At 39.0% G+C, this 24,615-nt stretch overlaps 1 protein-coding gene across 2 annotated transcripts in view; it reads left to right on the top strand.

Annotated features, from left to right (window-relative positions):
* The window catches only part of proser1 (proline and serine rich 1), a 33,409-nt gene extending 9,425 nt beyond the window's left edge, over nucleotides 1-23,984 (top strand). The window contains exons 6-12 of one of the 2 annotated variants that reach the window (XM_020517047.2): nucleotides 1,147-1,257; nucleotides 2,224-2,307; nucleotides 4,264-4,342; nucleotides 5,935-6,018; nucleotides 7,663-8,101; nucleotides 12,447-13,668; nucleotides 19,555-23,984. In XM_020517047.2, coding sequence (XP_020372636.2) covers nucleotides 1,147-1,257; nucleotides 2,224-2,307; nucleotides 4,264-4,342; nucleotides 5,935-6,018; nucleotides 7,663-8,101; nucleotides 12,447-13,668; nucleotides 19,555-19,683 — 2,148 coding nt within the window. In that variant the 3' untranslated portion in view covers nucleotides 19,684-23,984. The remainder of the gene's footprint in view (nucleotides 1-1,146; nucleotides 1,258-2,223; nucleotides 2,308-4,263; nucleotides 4,343-5,934; nucleotides 6,019-7,662; nucleotides 8,102-12,446; nucleotides 13,669-19,554) is intronic. The other variant, XM_020517048.2, reaches the window with a different exon arrangement.
* Nucleotides 23,985-24,615: the final 631 nt, after the last annotated feature.

Raw genomic sequence — 24,615 nt, forward strand, 5'->3', positions numbered from 1 at the left:
TGACACACAAGGCATCTACAAGATGAATTACAGTAAATGGCCAAGACTGCTTCAACAGCAACTTGCATGTATACAGAGAAGAGCAGCAGATGCGAGTAAATACTGGCATCTGTAAGTTTCTGCCTGAACCCTAAACTACTTTGACTCGGAAATATGTTGCTCTTCCTCCTTGTCACTAGGTCAAAATTCTGGAACTCATTTCCTAATACCATTTTGGGTATCCCTATCTGCCGGGTCTGCAGCAGTTCAAGACAGTACTCACCAGTTTCTCCGGAGCAATTAGGGATGGGCAATAAATGTTGCTTATGTCCCATGAAAGAGTTGAGAATAGTATGTTGGCTGAGTAATATGACTTAGTGGCTAGGCACAGGTGTGGAGCTTGGGAACCCAAGGTGTACCTGGCAGAGAAATATGCTCCAGTTGTAGAAGTTGAATCTTGAAAGGAGAAAGGAGAAAGAAGAAAAATTGGGAACAGCAAAAGTGAGGAGAGATTGGGAACAGTAAATTTAAAATTCAATCTTTAAAAGTTTAAAGAGAGAAAGGAAGAAAAGTCATTATATTTTAAATTGGTATGTTATACAGAGTATTAAGTTCAAGGTTAGGAGGGAATACTGCCAGTAAATTGGGAATTGGCAGCACCTGGTGGCTGGAGTTTGGGACTGCGAGCAGACTCCAAGCATTTATTCTATCAGCAGATAGTTTTGGTAAACAAAAGTGATACACTGAAGACATAATTAACATTTTAAAGCCCATAGGAAATACTTGTTGTGGATGACTGAATGTACTGATTGTATTAATATGTAAATAGTTACCAAATCCATATATTAATATTGAAATCCTCACATCCTGTGAAAGTGCACTTTCTATAAGCTTTGCACTTACTTTGAGTCTTTAGCACTTCAGCCATTGCATTTTATTGTATCCTCTGGACAAAGCATATGTAATGCAATATTTTTATTATTTATAATAGGATTAAGCTATACAAGAACAACCTTGCTTTAAAGCTACAATCCAAAGCTTAGCTGTGAAATTGAGGGTAGTACAATTTGAAAATTTATTATGACGATGATAATGCTCTTCCAAAATGGAATTAGAGATGTGGTTCTTTATGTTGATATTTTTATTTTTATGTCATATATATATAAGGCTTCTAAAGCTGGCTGTAAGGCTCCTCTTGCAATAAGGTCTTCATGTGGAATGATTCCAGGAAACCCCTATCCTAAAGGGAAACCCAGTGCGTTGAATGGATTGTTAGCAGTAAGTATGGAAGCTTTCCTTTGAACACATTTGATCAAAGGTTTATCTTGGTCATAAGAGGTTACATTATCATTTTCAGTTTAGTGTTTCCCTGTTTTCAGGGCAGTTGGAATTTACCACTTGAGCACAGTGGAAAGGGAAGGCTGGTAAATGTGGGTGTGAGTGACAGATCCGGCAACTTGTGCATTTATCCAAAAACACATGCACATAGGCTTATCTTATTTCTGTCCCGTTTAATGTTAAGGCTCACAAGATAGTTAGAGACAGAATGTTTACAGCAGAATGGTGCAACATAAATTTGTGCCCTGTAATTCTTTCCAGTTGATGTTTTCCCAGTTGGGGAGATGGGCATGCTAGAAAATATGTTAGAAGGTTTACTGAGTAATAGTTTGATTTGAGGACCAATTTAAGAACAGTATTGACAAAGGTCTGGGACGGATTTCCATCTGTCAATACTTATTAATTTTATTAATTAAAAGAAAAAAATGACAAAACTTCAAAAGTTACAAAGCTAATTTGCTTACTGGTTAAGCCAAAAAAGATTATGTTGACCATTTGTAAGATACAGGTAAAGCAACATCCTGATGATGGGAACTTTAGTCCAGCAAGGACATCAGCATGTTGGAAAAGATTCCAAGACATCAGTAAAGGACAGGAATCTTGTGCCTTTCAGTCATCTTTTCACTCATGAAATTGTACCCTTTGGGAGAATGGAAAATATGGAAGTAAAATTATTTGGGACATTTGTGCTATAAGGTTCTGTGTTTGTGAAACTGAGTGACTAATATAGTTAAGCAGGTTACTTGCATTTTCATTGTAGTACCAAAGATGTTTGAATATTTTGGAAGTCTCTTATAATATCTAGAATAATACCTACACGAATAATAAGACATGTAAAATAGAACTGCATATTAACCAAATATAAATTTGCTATGCAAAGAACTGATAATGACTTTCTTTGGCCAGGCACTTTCCGTAAAGAAAGAAAATGAAGATGGTTATAATGTTGGCCGAGGGATAGCAACCTGTATTCTAGGACCTTCTAAGCCAGTAAGTATGGAGGCCTAAGTACAGATAACATTGATTTATAAAGTCAAGAATTATATTTTTTTTAAATAATGACATTGTCCACTGTTTACGTTGATGGGCAAAAAAACATATCTGATAAGAGGGATCAAAAGCTATGAATCTTTATTAGTAAGCTTCAACCAAACATTGGTGCCTAATTATATCACATTCTCCATTTCCTATCAATTAACATTTCAAACTTTCCTTTCAAATGAAATGTAAACAAATAATTTTACATGTGGAAAAGCTGCAGGAATAGAATGCTTGCAACCCTTCAGTCAATTTTGTGCTTGAAAACATGGAGCCAATATTTTTGCCATTTAAGTAACACTTGTCTTCTTCAGTGCTTACTTAACAATATTTGTGCTTTGTGACTTCTGCAGTGATGAAGCTGGATATGTTGTACATTATATTGCATAGTGCTCCTGTCTTTGTATAACAAACTTTTACCCAGACTTACTTTGAAAGATAAGTTTGGCCAGTTTTGTGAAAGTACTTGCGCAGCAATCCAAAGAAGTTGGGACAGTCAAGATCAATATTCAGAGGGATTGCTGATAGGGTTTTGCATAGATAGTGTAAAGTCATAAGATGAGGTAAAAGAACTCATAAGTTAAATGGAAATATTTAAGTGACCAGAGCCAGAAAGGGATCTGTGGGCTATATTGGTAAAATTGTTAGTGTGTCTGATCACAAGGTTAGGATGAATAGCTAAGGGTATGACTCCAGTGTTAAGGAGAATTTTAAATTGTATCTGACCTTTTGAAAGTGTCTGTGAAATCAGGTTGGATCCTTATTAAAACAAGAGTGGCATTGGCCCACATACACACTTAACTCCATTTATTTGTATGGCAGTCAGTTCTTTGCATCAGTTTGTAAGCTGATTGTGGAAAAAAAAATGCCATCTACACTGTATGCAGGGTAAAGTGAGTTGGTACTCTAATGTTTTAGACTTTTGAGTTACTTCTATTCCTAACGTCTAAGTTATTTTGCACTTAAGTTCCCATGTGTCACAAATTTTTTGGCCAGTACTAGAGTTATCTGTTGCGTGGTCATAACTGAACCTTTTCTTTGCAGTTGGCTCGAGAGTTTTGATTAATGGATACTTTTTTATTTGAATGAATCATTTGAGTGTTTTCCATACCTTTAGAACATACCAAATTGCTTAACAGAATGAATAGCTTCTGAAGTGCAGACATTGTTAACATTGCCACATTTCATTGTCAGCTTGAAGCAAGCAAAATTACATGAAGCATCAAACTATTTTTTTAGTAATATTGATGAGGACTGGACCTCATACTGGAAAATAGGACCTAAAGTAGATAGGTGCTTGATGACCAGCATGGACATGGTGGACTGAAGGGCCTCATTCCATGATGTTGAACCTACTCTGACACTAGAAGAGCTTCTTGTCTATTCAGCTGAAGCAGTAGACTGAAGCTTGCATTAATATCTTTTCTATAAGGTGCTAATTCCAATAATTGTCAATGGGGATCGTGTTAATTGGGCGGAAACCTACAATTTTATGATTCAAAGGTGATAATGCTGCTATCTAATTGGAACTGCTAACAATCCTTTCTTGTTTTCCTCCTTTAGTCTATCTCACCCCTTGCATCTTTGGTTTTCTAGTGTAAACTATTGTGGTGATTTTTCATATAGGTTTTCATGTTTATCCATCGATAAGAAGTACAAATGCTAGAAAAACATCATGAACATAATCAGTACTTTTAAAATTGAATTTATGATTGAAAGAGTGTTGTTTTATACTTAACAAATCATTCAAAATGGAGTTTGAAATTATGTATTCATTTTATGTTTTACACTTTATTTGGATACCAAATTCTACAAGTTATACTTGTGAATACATTAGCGGAACCTTTTAGCTTTTATTCAAAAATTGAGAGTCCTACATATTTATATTTAACTTTTCTTTTTGTTTAGGCTCCAGCAACATACAATCCTCATAAGCCTGTTCCTTACCCTATACCTCCTTGCCAACCACATGCAACTATTGCACCAAGTAAGATTTTAGTCGGATTTTTCTTTAGCTGTTTTCACTGGCAACATTATTTATACAGTATGCAGTCATGACGACTCAAGTTATTTGTGTATCAATTTACTGACAAAACTTTAAGCATCTTACAGTAGTAATGCTGTTGTGTCTATTTTGACATCAGAAAATGACTTCTGTCCAAAGAATCAAGATCTTGATGCTAGAAATGTTATAAGTTCGTCAGTACATGACAGGTGTCCTTTCACTTGGGAGGAGGTCTAGTGTAGCAGGATATTTATTTTATAAACAAGATATGATGCTCTGTTAAGCGCATCTTGATTGAACTTTGTATCCTGGAAGGTGAAGAATGCTGAACTATAAATTGAACACATTACACTCAGTATCTTCAAAGTTCAGCTGTATAGTGGGAGAAGACAACCATCTCTCATTTTTTACATAAATATTTTTATTTCACATGATATAAGCTTATGTCCTATAAGAGGATACATAGTTTTTACTGAGTTTTGGTCAGTAAACATTTTGTCTGCTGAGAAATGATTATGGGAATTCAAAAAAAAAAGAGAAATTTCACTTAATCTGTTGAGTTATATTTAGGAAAAGATCCAACAGGTAATAAGACCTGCAGCTCATTGTAGCATCTTGCATTGCAGCATGTCCTAAACTGTTGTAGCAGTCCATAAACTTGTTTCAATCTGTAATGGTTGCAGGTTGCACTTCACTGGATCAACTAGATAGCCTCCAATCCTCACTCATTACATACAGGGAAATTTCCTATGGGGACATTATTTGAAAATAAACATCCACAAGTATGCCATCTAGGAAGCTATGTTTGGGTCTTGGACTGTGTAGAGTTTGCCATGTGTCTCTTCATTAATTTTGAAAATTAAGTTTCAAGCCACTTAACTGCCATGAATGCCTATTGGGCATGAGATGTTAAGAACACGCAAGCATGAAAGCTTCTTTGTACTGAAACTGTAAAAATGCGTGCAAAGAAACAAAAAACATCGTGCATGAAAATGCATGCGTATGGTTGTGCGGTTTGGGACAGAGTTATTATAATGAATACTTAGATGCAGTAATCAATAGACTGATGTAAAAGATTAATAAATTTTGTTACAGTGTAATTGCATGCATAATACACTCGTCCCTAAGGCTACTCAGTCTTTTACAGCAGAGATTTGCTTAACGCCCCAATTGCACTTGCCTCTCTGCAAATATGCACCCCATTGCTTGTAATCGCACTGCTGGATGACACATCACTTCACATCTGCAAAATAGGTGTTGTATTTGCCTGGTTTTTGTTTCTTTGAATGCATTTTTACAGTTTCAGTATAGATTGCATGAAGAAGCTTTCATGCATGCATGGTGTTAATATGTCATGTCCAATCAGCATACATGGTAGTAAGTGGCTTGAAACTTAATTTTCATAATTAATGAAGGGACGTATGGCAAGTTCAGTATTGTCCGAGACCTAAAAATAGCTTCCCAGATGGCATAATTGTGGATGTTTATTTCCAAATAATTGCATAGGGGCATGATGCAGGAAATGAGACTCCTATGATGAGTCCCAATTTATATATTTGTTTGTTTTTCTGTAGGTGCATACAACACAGCTGGCCTTGTCCCAATGGGCAGTTTCATAGCTCCAGTTGTAGCACCAGCCGCCTATGCTCCTCAACAAGGTCTGACCAGAATTAATTTATTTTCAATTTTTAAATTTTGCTTTTCATATAATTGTGTTTTTTAAATTGTGTTTTGGTTACTCAGGTGGATGGGCACTTGGAGCATTCTGTAGTGTTAACTAAAGAAATTTTATTTCTGAACCACTGCTCCTGAATATTTGAATCTTCTGTTTCTTATGTCACCACTCAATATAGGGTTAATTCATCACTGAGGGCTAGTTGAATTTGATGAACTTTGTTTTATAATAAGCAGAAACAAAGCTGTTTGACCCATGCAATGCCTTAAAATACCAATGGTAGATGTAACAAAATCATAACTAGAAATGAAACGGAAAAGTAGATAAAGAATAAGAAAGTGTAGAAACAGTATGTAATCTGTCGTGTTGTAAACTGTACTGAACTTACTTAATTTCTAGGGGAAGGACTCTGCAAAGCACTTTGATTGTGGAGGTGAATTTTTTTTAATACATAGAAAGGCCACTGGACATCATAAGACCATAAGATATAGGAGCTCAATTAAGCTGTTTGGCCCATTGAGTCTGCTCCATCATTCAATCTAAGTACATATTTGGATTACTTTTGCCTTATCTGTTTTATGCACTTGACTGAAAGTGTCCCTCTTAGCTTCTGCCTTGGTTAGTATTTATTTAGGACATGCTAGCCTTTTCCGTGACATGGTCTGTTCCGTCTATAAAGTGGTATCAGAGGCAGTTCGTTATCTTGCCCTTAGATTTCGCAATAAGAGGTTATGGTTGCAGTACATGAGCTTGTTCCTCGCATGTACCTAATATCTTAACCCTTCAAATCATGGTATCTTTCATGGATTGATGTAAAAACACTGATTTACAGCAACTATCTGGTTCAGAGTATTGATATGTATATCTGGTCACAGAATTCTTGAAGTGTAAACCCTTTTCATTTAAAGAATGACCTATAGTGCCCTGAAGATGTTCCAAAGCGCTTAACTCCAGATTATGTTTGAAGTCTAGTTTCTATTATTAAAAGGGCATCTCTAGTTAAGTTATACGCAGCAATTCAACAAATTAAGTGAATAACTATATAGTTTATTTGAATGGTGTTTGCTTGAGGAGACTGGAAAAATAACTGTTTCCTGGTATTTGTGTTCCAGTCTGAACAGTCAGCTAGGATTTTGATTTCACACCTGAAATAAAGGAGATGACATTGTGGGAAGGGACCACTGAATTTCTGGTATTCTATCAGTTACATGCTGAACACTGGGGAATCCAGGACATGTGAGCTTCTCTTATGCTACTGTCTCTTCTGCTGGGGGAGTCAAGTGAAATTGAGAGGCATTATTGAAATTTGAGGTGCCTGGGTAAACAAAATACCAATAACCTGTAACAATGAATTGCAGATTAGGAGCTAGGATAGATCTTCTCTGTTCCCTAAAAGTATATAGAGATGAAAAAAACTTGATAGCCCTTTTTAAAGAGTTGTCATTGAACCACTTTGTTGTTTGAGCAAAGTTTATTTTAAAAGCCATTTATGTTCAGACATACTCATGAGTGTACTAGAATTTAAAATTCAAAATGATGAGCTGAGGAGCATTTAATAAGTGAATATTTTTCAGTAATTATTTATTATTGTAATACAACTTTTAAGGGAAAAATATTTTTCTTTCAGCTTTTTCCAGACCAGCCAATCAACTAAACTATAACTCCTCTGCTGCCAACTTGCATGCGACTGTGTTCTCACCGCTTGGTTCCTACCCGTCTGCACCTGCAACACCTGTTGCAACACCTACATTTGTCCAGTCGCCTGCAAATCAGCTAGTTTTTGCTTCAGCACCAGTAACACCAGCCTTTCCAAGGCTTGGTACATCCACCTCGATACCTTCAGTTTTTGCAGGTGTTCCTCAATCCAGTGGCTCTTCTGCCCCACCTCCATATCCTGAATGCCAGGATACTACAACTGTAATATCAGCAGCACCACAGATGTCTCAGGCTCATGGTGAAGTAAGATCAGGAAGTGCTGGCACACCAACTCATAGTTCAACTACCACAGGGTTAACCTCCAGCTATACCAACACAAACTGTAGTCCTGGTGTGGTGCCACAAACTGGGTGAGTATGGTGTCTTTGATGTAACTGGTGCATTATGAAATGTGTACTACAAATGTGCAATTGTCTGTCTTTCAATTAACCTGCTAAGTCTGATGTGAGATTTAATAAGACCATAAGAACTAGGAGCAGGAGTAGGCCATCCGGCTCCTCGAGCCTGCCCCGACATTCCATAAGATCATGGCTGATCTTTTTGAGACTCGGCTCCACTTATCTGCCCACTCACCATAACCCTTAATTCCTTTACTGTTCAAAAATTTATCTAGCCTTGCCTTAAAAACATTCAGCAACGTAGCTTCAACCACTTCACCGGGCAGGGAATTCCACAGATTCTCAACCCTTTGGGTGAAGAAGTTCCTCCTGACCTTAGTCCTACATCTGCTTCCCTTTATTCTGAGGCGATGCCCCCTAGTCCTAGTTTCACCTGCTAGCGGAAACAACCTCCCTGCCTCCACCTTATCTCTTCCCTTCATAATCTTATATGTTTCTATAAGATCTCCCCTCATTCTTCTGAATTCCAATGAGTATAATCCCAGCCTACTCAGTCTCTCCTCATAATCCAACCCTCTCAACTCTGGAATCAACCGAGTGAATCTCCTCTGCACCCCCTCCAGTGCTAGTATATCCCTTCTCAAGTAAGGAGACCAAAACTGCACACAGTACTCCAGGTGTGGCCTCACCAGGACTCTATACAGCTGCAGCATAGCCTCCCTGTTTTTAAACTCCATCCCTCTAGCAATGACAGACAAAATTCCATTTGCCTTTTTAATTACCTGCTGCACCTGCAATCCTACTTGTAGCGATTCATGCACAAGGACACCCAAGTCCCTCTGCACAGCAGCGTGCTGCAGTTTTTTACCATTTAAAACATAGTCCATTTTGCTGTTATTCCTACCAAAATGGATGACCTCACACTTATCAACATTGTACTCCATCTGCCAGACCTTTGCCCCCTCACTTAGACTATCTATATCCCTCTGCAGACTTTCAGTGTCTTCTGCACACTTTGCTCTACCACTCACCTTAGTGTCATCTGCAAATTTTGACACACCACACTTAGTCCCCAACTCCAAATCATCTATGGAAATTGTAAACAATTGCGGTCCCAACACTGATCCCTGAGGCACACCACTAGCCACTGACCGCCAACCAGAAAAACACCCATTTACCCCTACTCTTTGCTTTCTACTGGTCAACCAATCCTCTATCCATGCCAATACATTACCTGTAATACCATGCAACTTTATCTTATGTAGCAGCCTTTGGTATGGCACCTTGTCAAATGCCTTCTGGAAATCCAGATACACCACATCCACAGGTTCCCCGTTGTCCACCATACAAGTAATGTCCTCAAAGAATTCCACCAAATTAGTTAAACATGACCTATGCTTCATGAACCCATGCTGGGTGTTCCCAATGGGACAATTTATATCCAGATGTCTTGCTATTTCTTCCTTCATGATAGATTCAAGCATTTTCCCCACTACCAAAGTTAAGCTAACTAGCCTATATTTACCTGCTTTTTGTCTACTTCCTTTTTTAAACAGCTGCTTTGCCTTACATTAATTGTTATTCTCCCTCTACGCTCACTTCTCCCTCCCCCCCCCCGGCCTACTTACTAGTTTAAAGTCCTATTAACCACCCTATTTACCCTTTTCGCCAGAACAGTGGACCCGGCCCTGTTCAGGTGGAGTCCATCCCAGCAATATAGATCCCTCCCATCCCAGAACTGATGCCAGTGCCCCATGAGAAGGAAACCCTCTTTCCCACACCACTCTTTTAGCCATGTGTTTACTTCCCTGATCCTCGCCTCCCTATGCCAATTTGCACGTGGCTCGGGCAGCAATCCAGAGATTATGACCCTTGAAGACCTGTTTTTTAATTTTGTTCCTAGCTTTTCATAATCCCGAAACAGGTATTTTTTTTCCTAGTCCTGCCTATGTTGTTGGTACCTACGTGGACCACAACAACTGGATCCTCCCCCTCCCTCTCTAGTATCCTCTCAAGCCGGTCAGAGATGTCTCGCACCGAGCAGGCAACACACCACGCGGGATTCTCTATCCTGCGCGCAAAGGATACTGTCTATCCCCCGATGATGGAATCCCCTACAACTACAATCTATCTTTTTGCTCCCCCCTCTTGAATGGCCTCCTGGACCATGGTACCATGGTGCCATGGTCAGTTGACTCATCCATCCAGCCCTGTTCCTCATCCACGCAGGGAGCAAGTGCCTCATACCTGTGGGACAATGTCAAGGGCTGCGGCTCCTGTGTTCCTGTCTGCAGGGTCCCTCTACCTGCCTCACTCGCAGTCACACACTGCTGTCCCTGCCCGCCGATCGAATTAACATTAGTTAATCTACCAGGTGTGACTGCCTCCTGGAACACAGCATCCAGGTATTTCTCCCCCTCCCGGATGTGCCGCAGTGTTTGGAGTTCGGATTCCAGCTCATCAATTTTGAGCCGGAGCTCCTCAAGCAGCCAACACTTGCTGCAGATGTGGTCACTGCCGTCCTCAATGAGATCAGCGAGCTCTCACATCATACAGTTACAACACATCACCTGGCCTGCCATCTCTACTTAGTTAATTATTTAAAATTAATTAGTTTTTTTTTTAGCTTCGCAGTGTTCTCTGCACCAGTAAGTTTACTCCGTTATATGCTCAAACAGACTCCGGCTTTGCCTTCCGACCCGCTCCCAGAGGATTTGGCGTCTAGGTGACCACCCCGAAAGATAACAAAGAGATGAGGAAAAAAAATTGCAAATAGCTTACCTGCTCACCACACTCTGTCGTTATTATTAGGTTAGAGGAGGTGGAAGGGTGGGAGACGCTACGCCTGTAGTGTCTCGGGTATTAGTTAACTCCCAAATTTATTAGGTGGAAGCTTACCTTCCCAGGCTGCCCTCGTGCTTTCTCGTGGACTCCCACCGCTGAAACAACTGAAAGGCCACAGCCACGTGAGGCAAGACTTCCTACAATCGAAAAGCTCACCTTCCCAGGCAGCCCCTGCGCCCCTTCCCGGACCCCTGCCGGCAAAACAACTGAAAGGCCGCAGTCACGCGAGGCAAGACCTTTCATAATCAAAAAGCCCACCTTCCCAGGCTGCCCCCTTACCCCCCGCCAGACTCCCGCCGCCGAAACAACCGAAAGGCTGCAATCACGCAAGGTAAGACTTTTTATAATCGAAAAGCTTACCTTCCCAGGCTGCCCTCGCGCTTTCTCCCAGACTCCAGCCGCTGAAACAACTGAAAGGCCGCAGTCACACAAGGCAAGACCTTCTACAATCGAAAAGCTCACCTTCCCAGGCCGCCCCCGCGCCGTCTCCCAGACTTATTTCTTTTATATAAAAAGGCAATTAAGGAAGTTGATAAGCATCATTTTTTTTGAACTTTATGATCTTAACTAAATACTTCACTTTTTATTGAACAAATCTGTAGAAAAAATTTTAAGTGTGACTTGGTGCAGATGGTGGTGCATTTTGTCTCACACTAAGAGTTAACAGCCCAATCTAGTGTGGTACTGAGACTGCTGCATTATTGGGGATATTAGCTTATGGATGGGATGTTAAATTAAGATCATGTCTGCTCAGATGAATATTAAACTAAAATACCTGACATACAAAGACAGGAAGGTTGGAAGGATAGGGAGTTCCATAATCTTATAGAAAATCACCAAAGTAAGATGCATTGATCATATTTTAAATTTGCAATTCATAGCCTTATAAACAAGTTGAATGAAAAGTAATAATTTTCCTCTAGATGGAATTTTTCCTTTTCATGTTCTTGTCTTTTTGAAAGTTACTAATGAACCAGTTTCCATAATCCTTTCAGTAGTGCATTCTGGTTTATAATTTGCTGAAAATTTGTTTTCCTCATGCCTTCCCCCATCATTCTGCCAATTGGCTTAAATCTGTATTTACTGGTTACTGACCTTCCAGCCAGACAAAAATACTTTATCCCAGTCTACCAAAACCCTTTGTGATATCATGATGGTAAGAAGCAAAGAAGGTTGTAAAGTTCTTTTACTCAAAATCAAAAGCTCATTTTTTTTAGCCTGCAGAGCTCTATGCTTGAAAATTGTTATACTTCTGGGTAAATGAATTTTAAAATGTTCCGTTGAACTGACACCATTTTTACATTCTTTATGTTTGCAGATTTCCATATTGTTAATGCAATAGTGTTTATATTTTTAATGACATGAAATAAATCAATCTGTAGTAGAAATAGTGAATACACTTGAGACACTCCAGGACAAAACCAATATCGTAGTAATTCTCGATAACTTTAAAAACCTGTTGCTGTTGCAATTCTAATTGTCAATGCTTTAATCTTGCATCATAATTTTTCAGTTCATCCTCAGGTTTTCAGACAAGTGAAAATTCCAATACATCTCCACCGATGAGCAACTCATTCCCAAATCTTCTATCCTTCGCAGGAATGTCTATATTTTTCCAGAATCAGACTTTATCTCCTGCATCCCTGTCTGCGCTCCAAGCTGGAATGACTGTTGCAAATTTATCTGGTCTTCAGTCAATTGCAACTGCAGCAACGTTGGCAGGAATGCATTCCTCTGGGAATACTACATCCCTGTCTCCAGTCCAGAATGGTGTGATGGCAGCTACGATGCCTGGACTTCAGTCTGCTGTTTCTGTTGCTGGACTCCAGTCTAGTGCGGATGTTACCTCTCTTCATGGGCTCCAAACTACTGTGTCGCTAGGTGGACACCAACCTAATGGAAATTCAACGTCTCTTGCTGGACTGCAGCCTACAGTATCTCTTGCTGGGTTGCAATCTGCTGCAGCATCTCCAATTGGAATGCAATCTGCTGCAGCATCTCCAGCTGCACTGCGATCTACTGCAGCATCGCCAGCTGCACTGCAAGCTGCTGCCTCTCTCGCTGGTCTACATGCTGTTGCCACCTCTCTTGCTGGACTGCAATCTGCTGCTGCCTCCCACACTGGACTCCATCCTGCTCCTACATCTGTTTCTGAGCTTCAGTCAGTTCCTGCCTCCCCCTCTGAACTCCAGCATTCAGTTTCCTCTCTCCCTGGGCTTCAGCCTGCTGCTGTCACTCTCCCCAGGTTGCAGTCATCTACATCTTTCTCTGGACTTGATTCTATTGTGGTTGCTGCCTCATTACCTGGATTGCAACCTACTACAACTGCTGTCACCCTTCCCAGTCTCCAAGCTGCTGTGGCTGCCTCCTCTCTGCCTGGCCTTGAGTCGGCAATGGCTGCTGCTTCTCTTCCTGTTTTGCAGTCTGCTTTGGGTGCTGCTTCTTTACCTGGACTTCAGCCTCTAGGTGCTGGATCTTTACCAGGAATTCAGTCTGTCGTAGGTTCCCCTGCGCTTTCTGTTATCCAGTCCACCATGGGTGCTACTTCATTTTCTGATCTCCAGTCCACTGTAGGCACCACTTCTATCCCTAATGTACAGTCTGGTGTGAGCATGGTGTCACCTACAGGCCTACAGTCTAATGTGGATGCTGTACCTCTGCCAGGATTTCAGACAACTATGGGTGCTGCAACTCTTCCTGGATTGCAATCTGCTGCACCCTCTGCTATACTGCAGGTAAGATGCATACATATGAGTGGACAGTGAGCAGAAATGGAATTTTTTCTCGGCTAGTCACGTGTTTTAATAATATGGATGAGGAAACTATATGTCATATCTCCAAGTTTGCAGATGAGACAAAGCTGGGTTGGCAAGGTTTGCTGTGAGGAGGATGCAGAGAAGCATCAGTGTGATTTGCACAAGCTACCTGGGCAAAAGATGGCAGATGCAATTTAATGTGGATAATTGTGAGGGTATCCATGTTGGTACAAAGACAGGCAGGCAGATATTACCTGAATGAGGATAGAGTGGTAAAAGGGAAGACTTTGTACGCCAGTTGCTGCAACAAGTGGTGAAGAAGGCAAATGGCCTTCATAGTAATAAGATTCAAATAGAGGCGCAGAGATGTCTTGCTGCAACTGTACAGGGCAGTGGTAAGATGACACCTTAAATAGTGTTTGCAGCATTAGTCACTTTTATCTGAGGGGGGGATGTTCTGGCTATTGAAGGAGTGCAAAGAAGGTTTACCAGACTGATTCCTGGAATGGTGAGTCTGATGTACAGGCAGAAACTTGATTGATTTGGACTATATTCCGTAAAATTTAGAAGAATGAGGGAAGAATCTCATAGAAACCTATTAGGCAGGATTAGACAGAATAGATGCAGGAAGGATGTTCTCAATGACTGATGAGTCCTAAACCAGAGACGACAATCTAAGGCTATGGGGTAAATCATTTAGGACAGAGATGAGGTATTTTTTTTACCCAGAGTGGTGAGCCTGTGGAATTCTCTGCCACAGGAACCTATTGAGGTGAAACCATTGAAGATTTGCAAGAAAGATGTAGATATAGTTCCTAAGATGAAAGGAATCAAAGGATTTGGGGAGAGAACGCGAACGGGGTACTGATGTAGATGATCAGCTATAATCATATTGAATGGCAGAGCAGGCTTGAAGGGCCAAATGGCCTACTCCCACACGTATTTTCTATGATATGTTGTTTTTTAATATCTGGGTGGAGTGGCACACACAGACGCACCCCCAGTGTGTAGAGATTGTAGAAGTTAAGAGATTATAATTATATTACACATCCTTGTTGACTATGGGTGTGGAATATTGCCTATGATTGGCTTTACTGCTTTACTGAAAGCAGTTTTGGGTCTTTTTAAATAAAGTAGAAAGGACTTGACTTGGGAATAATTTACAAAGAGGTTGAAACTAATTAGAATGCGTGATCAAATGTACTTTTTCATGACACATAATAAAACACTGTAGATTATCGTATTGATTAATTAGGATGCACACTAGATCAGAAAATGGGAAGTGTTCAGTTAGTTCTGTTCCTTGGAATTGTCTGCCCCAAGGGGTGAAGATGTGCTGTAATTGAGTATATTTGAGGCAGGGAGTAGAGAGATATTGGGAGCACATAAGAGAGTGGACTTGAGGCAGATAATCAACCATCATATTGAATGGAAGAACATGTTCAAAGGGCTGCATAGTCTACTCATAGAGTCGACAGCATGGAAACAGACCCTTCAGTCCAACTCGTCTGCACCGACCAGACACCCTAATCTGACCTGGTCCCGTTTGCCAATATTTAGCCCATTTCCCTCTAAACCCTTTCTATTCATATAACCATCCAGCGATAGTAAGAACTGCAGAATCTGGAGTCAGAGATAAGTGTGGAGCTGGAGGAGCACAGCAGGCCAGGCAGCATTTGAGGAACCGGAAAGTCGATGTTTCGGGTCGGCACTCTTCTCTTCTAGAGATGCCCACCTTGAAGTTATCTTCCGCCCTCCAGAAAGACCTCAGTGGCTATTTATTTTGGAGCTCCCTTCCGCCTCCCCCATTTCTGACGAAGGGTCCCGACCCGAAACGTCAGCTTTCCTGCTCCTCTGCTGTCTGGCCTGCTGAGCTCCTCCAGCTCCACACTGTCTTATCGTACAACCATCCAGATGCCTTGTAAATGCTATAATTGTACTTGCCTCCTCCACTTCCTCTGGCAGCTAATTCCATACATGCACCAACCTCTGCCTGAAAATGTTTCCCCTCTGGTCCTCTTTTAAAATCTTATCCCCCTCTCCTTTAACTTATGCCATCTAGTTTTAGACTCCCCCCACCCTAGGGAAAAGACCTTGGTTATTCTCCCTATTCCTACCTCTCATGATTATATAAACCTCATACTCCTAATTCTTATGTTCTCATGTTTTCGCATTGTAAATCTCGTCAGATTGCCTGATCTGAGATACATATAGATCAATTTTTCATTTGATAAGATGAAACATTAAATGTTTGTAGAACACAGACTAGACCTCAGAATTTTGAAAGTAATGATTGAAAAAGTAAATGATTTTGTAGCTCCAATTTGCGAAGCGTATCGCTGAATGCTTTTGTTAAGTGGAAAATTTTAGCGTTGAACCTTTTTAATTACCTTTCCATTGGGAAAGATACAACAAGAAGAGAAAGAAAATTCCAGAATGAAATCAATTTATGAGGAAAGGCTAAGGAAACTAAACTTGCTGTTGCAAAAGAAAAGAAGATAAAGAGAGGCAAGATCCTGATTTTTAATATGCTGAAAATACAGATCAAGTTATCAAGTAAATTGTAACTCCAGGCATATAAGATGTGAATGCAATATTGGGAAATCTTAACCGAAATTATATTAAAGGAAATTATTTTCCAGAGTTGAGTAAAATTTGAATGAAATTCCATTAGAAATACTTAAAACTAAGCTGTTTTAAAAATATTGACAGTCTAGTTTTGATTGGGATTAAAAATCATAAATGATAAAATACTTATTAAAGAAATGCTGGTAAGTTGTTTGTCAATCCCATCACATGCAGGCTGAATCTCAGAATGGTTACAGTTACAGGACAGACGAATGTCATTTGACAGTTGTCTGTGCTGGCCTCCAAAACAGTCATTCTGAATGTTTGTTTGCACGTTCCCTGCTTTCTTCCTGCACCTCTAAATATTATTTTTCTTTGAAGTAGTGAGCGAATTTCCTCTTGAAAGCATCAGTTGACCCTGCCTCCACACTAGGGCAGTGCATTCCATATCCTAACTACTCGCTGTGTGAAAAACCATTTCTTCATGCTACTTTGTTCTTTTACCTTAAATCTGGTTATCAGTGTTTTAACCACTGGAAGCTGTTTTTCCCAATTTACTGTCCAGACATCTCAATGATTTTGATTACCTTTATCAAACCTCTCCTCAACTTCTTCTCTGAGTAACTGTTCCAGTTTCTCTTGCCTATGTACATGACCAAACACCATTCTTGTGAGATTTCTCTGCGCTCTCTTAACACCTTCACATTCTTCCTAATGTGTGGTACCAAGACGTGGATACATTATTCCAGTTGAAGCTAAACCAACATTCAGTACAGGTTTACTGTAAGTTTCCTTGCTCTTGTACTCAGTGCTCCCATTAATAAAGCCCAGGATCCTGTATTTTCAAGAAGCTTGACACCAGCCATGATAAAGCAGCCTACTTTATTGGCATCTGATTTAGCACTTTAAGCATTCATTTTAATTCAGTACCGACACGTGGGCAGCAGTGCGTGCCATCAACAGGATATACTGCAGCAGTTCACTAAGGCTCCAAACCCACAACCTGTATCATCTAGAAAGATGAGGGCAGCAGATACATGGGGATGGCATCACCTGTTGGTTTCCCTTCAAAAGACCTTCAGAAATAGAAACAGGAGTCAGCCATTCGGCCGCTCGAGCTGCTGTGCCATTCATCTCAGCTGATCCAACACACCTCACGTCCACTTTACTGCCCTTTCTCAATTAGCTTTGATTCCTGAACTGATCAAGAATTTATCTATGTTAAATATAAACAAGGATTTTACCCCCACAGCTCTTTGAGGCAAAGAGTTCAAAGACGCTCAACTCTCTGAAAGAAGAAATTCCTCCATCTCAGTCTTCAATTGCTATCCCTTATTTCTGAGACTGTGCCCTGTTGTCCTAGACTCTCCCATGTGGGGAAACATCCTCTCAGCATTTACCCTGTGAAGCCCCTTAATGGAGATGGCATGGTACCTCAGTGGTTAGCACTGCTGCCTCACAGCGCCAGGAATCCAGGTTCAGTTCTAGCCTTGGACAACTGTCTGTGTGGAGTTTGCACATTCTCTCCATGTCTGCATGGGTTTCCTCCAGGTGCTTCAGTTTCCTCCCATAGTCCAAACAATGTTGCAGGTTAAGTGGATTTGCCATGCTAAATTGCCCAAAGTATCCAGGGATCTGCAGGCTAGGTGGATTAGCTGCGGCAAATGCAGGATTGCAGGGATGGGGTAGAAGGAGTGGGTCTGTTCGGGAAGCTCTTCAGAGGGTTGATGTGGACTCAGGCCAAAGGGCCTGCTTCCACATTGTAGGGGTTCTGTTATTCTATATGTTTCAAAGAATTCCCCCTCATTCTTCTAAATTCTGACGAGTAACATTGCAGCCTCTTTAATCTTTGCTCATAAGGCAATCCCTCGATACCAGGATCATCCTAATGCATCTTCTTTGAACTGCTGCCAGTGAAATAATATGCAATAAACCTTCTATTAACCAGCACCTTTGGGTCCAGGAGTGTGCTGATCAAATATTCCAGATAATCAAGAGGTTTGCACAAATGATGTAAAAACACACACTAAGTCATAGAAACATAATGCAGGGGTATACACGTTACTGTTATACTTTATTTACATCATAAATCACTAAATAATGTAACTGCCTTAAATAAAACTAACTTGCACCCTCAACTGACTACTTGGACATTGCCGTATATTGCTGTTTTTGAAGAGAAATTGACTCGAGATTCAATCAACTGTTGATATTTCTTGTGGCCATTTGATTGAACAACAAGGATAGTTACATTGAGGTAAATAAATTTAAACTATAATAATTGGACATACGAATACAGTAAACATCACGGTATTTGAGGTATAAAATTTTTGCCGGTTTATCAAAGGTGCCTGTTCATATAGTACCGGTTAAAACAAAGTTTGCTGTATGTCCTTAAATAAGGAGTCCAAAACTCCTCTCAGTGCTCCAGATGTGGTCTCACCAGTGCCTTGTACAAGGGGTTGCAGCAAGACTTCCCCACTCTTATACTCCAACTCCTTTGAAATAAGGCCAACATTCCATTATCCTTCCTGAATGCCTGCTACACCTGTCACTAGCTTTCCATATTTGTGCACAATTTCCCCAATTCCCTTTGTGTTGCATCTCTGCAGTTTTTCTTCATTTAAATAATATTCTGTTGTTTTGTTCTCCCTTCCAAAATGAACAACTTTGTATTCTGGCTATAGTAAATTTGCTTCCTTTCTCCAAGTCATTAATATATATCATTAGCAGTTGCAATTCTAGCACTGATCCCTGTGGAACCCCGATGGTTATAGGTTGCCAACCTGTAAAAGCCACCCACCATTCTGACTTGGAATTGTATCACTGTATCTTCACTGTTACTGGGTCACAAGCCTGGAACTTTTCCGAACAGCACTGAGGGTCCCTACATTCCATATATTGCAGTATTTCAAGAAGATTTCTGAGTAGTTAGGGACAGACAGTAAATGCTGATTTAATCAGTGATGCCCACATCCTGCAAATGAATGTATGTTAATAAATAGATTAAGATGAAGGAGATGCCAATGAAGCTAGAATTTGGAGGCTAGATACTTGAGGTAGCTTGCCGTATGACAGATACAAGGTTTTGCTTTTGCTCAAATCTAGGTAAAGGTGTAAAATTAAATGCAATTAAGTTTGTAGTCTGATTAACATGTATTGCGTAGGTAATCAGTCACAACAGAGTGCAACCAGTACTAATGTAGAAATTGAACAGCTAATCAGCATACTTTTCATAGAAGAAATATTGTTAGCACCCTCCGTTACAATTAGTTACAATATATTATTTTTTTCCAGTCACACTCAGCTGCAACTCTGGAGAACTTTCCACCTCAGGGCAACAGTGATTTTGGATGCTACCCATCAGGACCAGGAACTCCATATTCCCTCCCACCTGGCTTATCTTCTCAATTAGGGTGGCAGTAGATAATGGACCTGCTTTCAAATACCCCCTAATATTCAGATGTAAAGCTGATGTTTGCTGAATTTATCCAGCTCTTTGATTAGGCATATAGTATATTTAGCAGTTTATGTCGATGAATCTTGATGGTATTTTTTTCTAATAGAATATAACTGAACATAATTTTTAAAAAAAGGGCAAGGAATGAAATAGAAACGATGTCTTAAGTTTGAATTGCTTCTTATTAGTTGCAATATCTGTAAGCTGTTGAGACTTGCTAAATACTATTTTTCATTCAAGTATATGGAACATGAGAGAAACATTACAAAGGAACAGTCGTGTAGTGATTAAGTTACTGAACTAGTAATCCAGAGACTGGACTAATGAATTGAAGACACTGGTCGAAATCCCAGAAGATGGGGAATTTAAATTTTGGTAGCTGAATCAACGTGGGATTTACAAAAAAACGTACCTGTAGTAGTGACCATATTACCACTGGATTATTGGTAAAGACCCATATAATTGTCCTTTGGGGAAGGAAATCAGCTGCCTTACTTGGTCAGGATTGTGTGTGACTTTAGACTCCCAGAAATATGAATGATTCTTAACTGTCGTCTGAAATGGCAAAGCAAGCTATTCAGTTGTCAAGGAGGTCAATTTTCTGCAAACAGTTCATTATTATATTTGTTTGAACATTTTATCATAAAGCTAGCCGTCTTATGCTGCTATTTTGTTGCAAACACCAGCAGTATTTTCCACTAACCCCCCCTCCCCGATCTTACTGTCAAGCCAAAAAGATGTTCTGTGGACTACACACATGAACAATGTGGTTTTTGAGTCATTACCATTGTCATGACAAATATGTAGGCAGGTAGTCTGGCCCAACAACTGCCAGACCACATAAAACAACCTCTCCCTTTGACCATCAGCAGGCAGAATCTGATCACACTCGTAAATCTGTGTTACATGGTATTCAACATTAGATTTGATTTGTTAAATTATTCTGACCACTAAGAATTACATTGGAAACCAATTTAAAGTTATCCGTCTGGCTCGCAGTAATTCAATTTCGCGTGCTAGAAGCTACATTTATTCATGCACAGGGCTCTGTTCTTTGTAGGAAAAATATGTTCCAGGAATGTTTTTTTTAAACTGAGTAAAGGCTTACAGAAACAGCTAATTCCCTTTGCATTCCCATGGCAATGCTCTGACCAAACAGTTGATGTATCTGGTTTAAACCTGATCACTGCAAAGCAGCAGAACATCAAAAATGGGAATACTTTGATGCTTGAAAAATAAGAATGTGATAGTGTATATCTTTTTGGAAATTGGTAATTTTTCCAGTGATTAAATATTTTATTTTTGAATATTGTGGAGGCAGTTACCAATCCAGTACACTGTGGTTTCTGGAATTACAAAACACTTTCAGGGTTTTAATCTAATTCTTGCATTAAGATGTCGAAGACCTTTTCACAACTGGGGAAGCCCAAAACAAATGGTCATAAGTATAAGTTAGTAGCTAATAAATCCAGTTTAGGGAAATGTTCTTTACCCACAAAATATTTAGAATTTGGAACTTGAAAACCTGCTGAATAATTGAGATGAATAATATAAATGCTTTTAAGTTGAAAGTAACTAAGTACACGAGGAAGGGAGAAATCGAAGAATGTGTTGAGCATAAACAGCGCAGCTCAATTGCACCAATTGGTAAGAAAGAATTTAAATAAAATAAAAATAAAACTACTGTAACAAGAAAGAAGACAAGTGATGTATCCAGCACAAATTTACATCTTTGAAGTGTTTGATGTAGACTTGTGCTTTCATCCTTATTTTAACTATTCCACATGTTAAGTGTTCTGTACCATCATGCTGGAAACAAATAAAAACAGTTTGGGGGAAGCACGACTACTTTCAGAAAGAGCGATAGTAGGAACTGCAGATGCTGGAGAATCCGAGACAACAAGGTGCTAGCTCTACTTTCAGAAGGAAATAACCCTGGATTTGTTGCTACTACAAGTAATGTAATATTTTATTCCACTTGATTTCAAAGGAAATTATATACAGCGATAGATATATCCTTAAAATAGTCCTATCCTTGAATTTCTTCTTAAAAAGAAAAGCATTTTCTTTTTTAAAAGTTATGCATGATAACCTTTTGGTTGAATACTGAAGCCTAAGGCTACTGGAGGACAGTATTGTTAAGCATAATGTGAATTTGCTGACATGCTAATCAAAGAGTTGGTACAATGCACACATCTTGCTAATGAAGTTTTAGTTACTGTGAGTCTTGGTTCTGTTGCAAATTCTCTATTTCCTGTTTGTGTTTAGAATTGTATACGTTGAACTTTTTATTTGTTATTTAGATGCAACTACTAAGAGGCTTCAGTGGCAACATGTTTGAAATTATACATATTTCTAGCAGTAGAGTTTTGTGTAGACAATTTAAAATCGATCTAATCAAGCTGTATTGAATTATAATTTAACAATATTGTCTTTTGACACTTGTTGGTATGATGGAGTATCAACTTTAAAAGATATTTTTTAAAGTACAAGCTGTAAAGCTTATAGGAAATAAAATGCATTCATGACATTCTTTCTAAAATAATATTAGAGGTCGCTAAAACCTATGATCAAACTGGCACTTTCAGAAAACATTAGTTCGGTATCATTAATACATTTTATAATGTGAGTCAACAAGATGAACTTCATTAGTATAAAGACTTGTAGGATAAAATTAATCTTATTCTGAGTACAGTACATACAAGTTACTTGAACTTCATTTTTGTTTTTATTTGTCTAATACATTATTTCAACACACTTGTCAGAGCATGCTTTTTTAAATAATTTTATACCTTCCATCCCTGAGTATTCTTTGTACTTTTGATGCCATTTACATGTTCTTCATTTATAAATATATTTCTACAGTAACCTAAGCCTGATATGTCACTGTCCATTTCTTAGAAACAGAAATAAGTACATAACGAAAGTCAGGAATAAGAAATGGCCATGTCGAATTGAAGGCACAGTTGTAGCATCTAGAAGCATTTTGAATGCACCTAAAAGTATTTTGTCTGCTCTCTTTTCTGGCAGTTTATTCTAAGTGTTTATCTTTTCAGTAAGAACTTCATGATAGTTTTGAGTTTCCAACAAATTTAAATGTATTTCAACTGGTGCAATTTTCCTGGCATTATATGAAATATTCTGGATTAAATGTATGTAAATCGTTCAAATGTTTTATATAGGTTCCCCCATCCCAGCAAACTTTTATTTACTTCAATCTAGAAAGTTGCACTTCTCATCCTAAACATAGCTCATTTTTCTTACAACTGGAGGAATTTTGCTGTAATCTGCAGCTTCACTAATGCATGAAGCAATTTTAGCGATGCCCCAAATTGAAGATGGTGTATATTGTATATTGTTTGTACAGCATTGTTCAGCCTTGAGTCAGGGTCATAGTCTAAGGATATGGGATAGGCCATTTAGGAGTGAGGAGAAATTTTTTCATTGAGTGGTGCATTCTCTGCCACAGAAAACAGTTGAAATCAAACCATTGAATGTTTTCAAGAAGGAGGTTGATATAATTCTTAGCGCTATCAAAGGGTGTGGGCTGAAAGTGGGAACAAGTTACTGAATAGGATGATCAGCCATGATTATAGGGAATGGCAGACCAGGATCAAAAGGGCATATGGCCTATTCCCGTTCCTGTTTCTACGTTTCTCTCTTGTTTCTTAACGTAACCCCCAGAAGGATTATTTCATTGTTCTTAATATTAGTTCAAGTACTGTAGTGGGGAGACCAAGGGAAAGAAGTAATTAGAATTGGAGGATGCTCACGTGAGGTGTGGATCAGCTAGGATGAATTGTCTGTTTCTGTGTTGTAGATTGTATATATTCAGTTTGTTATTTTTAAAAAAATGGTTTCTCAATATTTTGTATGTAATTACTGATAGAAAGTAGCAAATGCTAAAGGGGACAAGGTACTGTGTAGTTCCAAGTTGTTTGTGTGTAGAGAAATCAGAAAAACATTAACTCTGATTTCTGCCCACAGATACTGCCAGACCTACTGAGCTTTTCCAGCAATTCCTGTTTTTGTTTGATTTCCAGCATCCACAATTCTTTTGGGTTTTTTCATGTGTGTGTTTATGTATATACCATCAACAAGGAGCCATGTGTTGAATAGTAATTAACTGAAACCTTCTGTTATGTATGTATGGTCCTTTTTTTAAGTAGAACTGTTTTTAGTGAGATAAGAACAATGCCTTAAAATAACAATTTGATCATGTATTGTTATGTTAACATTTTGAATTAAAATTAAAATAGAATTACAATCAAATTGTTCATGTCATAAATAGATAACCATTTAGCAGCCTGTCTGCTTGATCTCATCCATTGAATAGGGCTTGGTTTGGCAAATCGAGCAACGGAGAGGGAGAAAGGAAATTAAAATCAGAAATGAAGAAAAGGTGTGCATTCCTTTTAAAAAAAAAGTTACCTGAAAACCTTAATAGAAATTTCAGTGTAGCATTTAAAGTGCTTTTTGGAAGAGGCAGTACATGTGAATTTAACTACACATGCTTTTATATAGCATTCAAAAAGTAGATATACCAGCTTCATTTTTAAGTCTCTAATGAAGCATGGTGCAAGAAACAACTCTCAACACAACTTTCATTTTAGTACATCATTTTATCTAAGAAGATTTTCAAAATGACAGCTATTATGACATAGTTCAAGCCTCTGTGCTTGAAATAATGATAATTAAAATAAATTGGATGCAGTGGAATTCTTGTTTTCAAACCATGAGAATGATTTTGACTTAGTATTTGTAATGTGTGACTTTCCTGATTTTAAAATCTGAGTTTGACTTCTCATGGCGTAGTTTTTTTAAAATTTGTTTTGTAACAGTCTTAATTTTGTGTAAAAGAGATTAAATTTAGATTGTTGAACTACATACAATGTCTG

The sequence above is a fragment of the Rhincodon typus genome, chromosome 6, assembly GCF_021869965.1.
Source record: "Rhincodon typus isolate 14 chromosome 6, sRhiTyp1.1, whole genome shotgun sequence".
NCBI classification, from domain to species: domain Eukaryota; kingdom Metazoa; phylum Chordata; class Chondrichthyes; order Orectolobiformes; family Rhincodontidae; genus Rhincodon; species Rhincodon typus.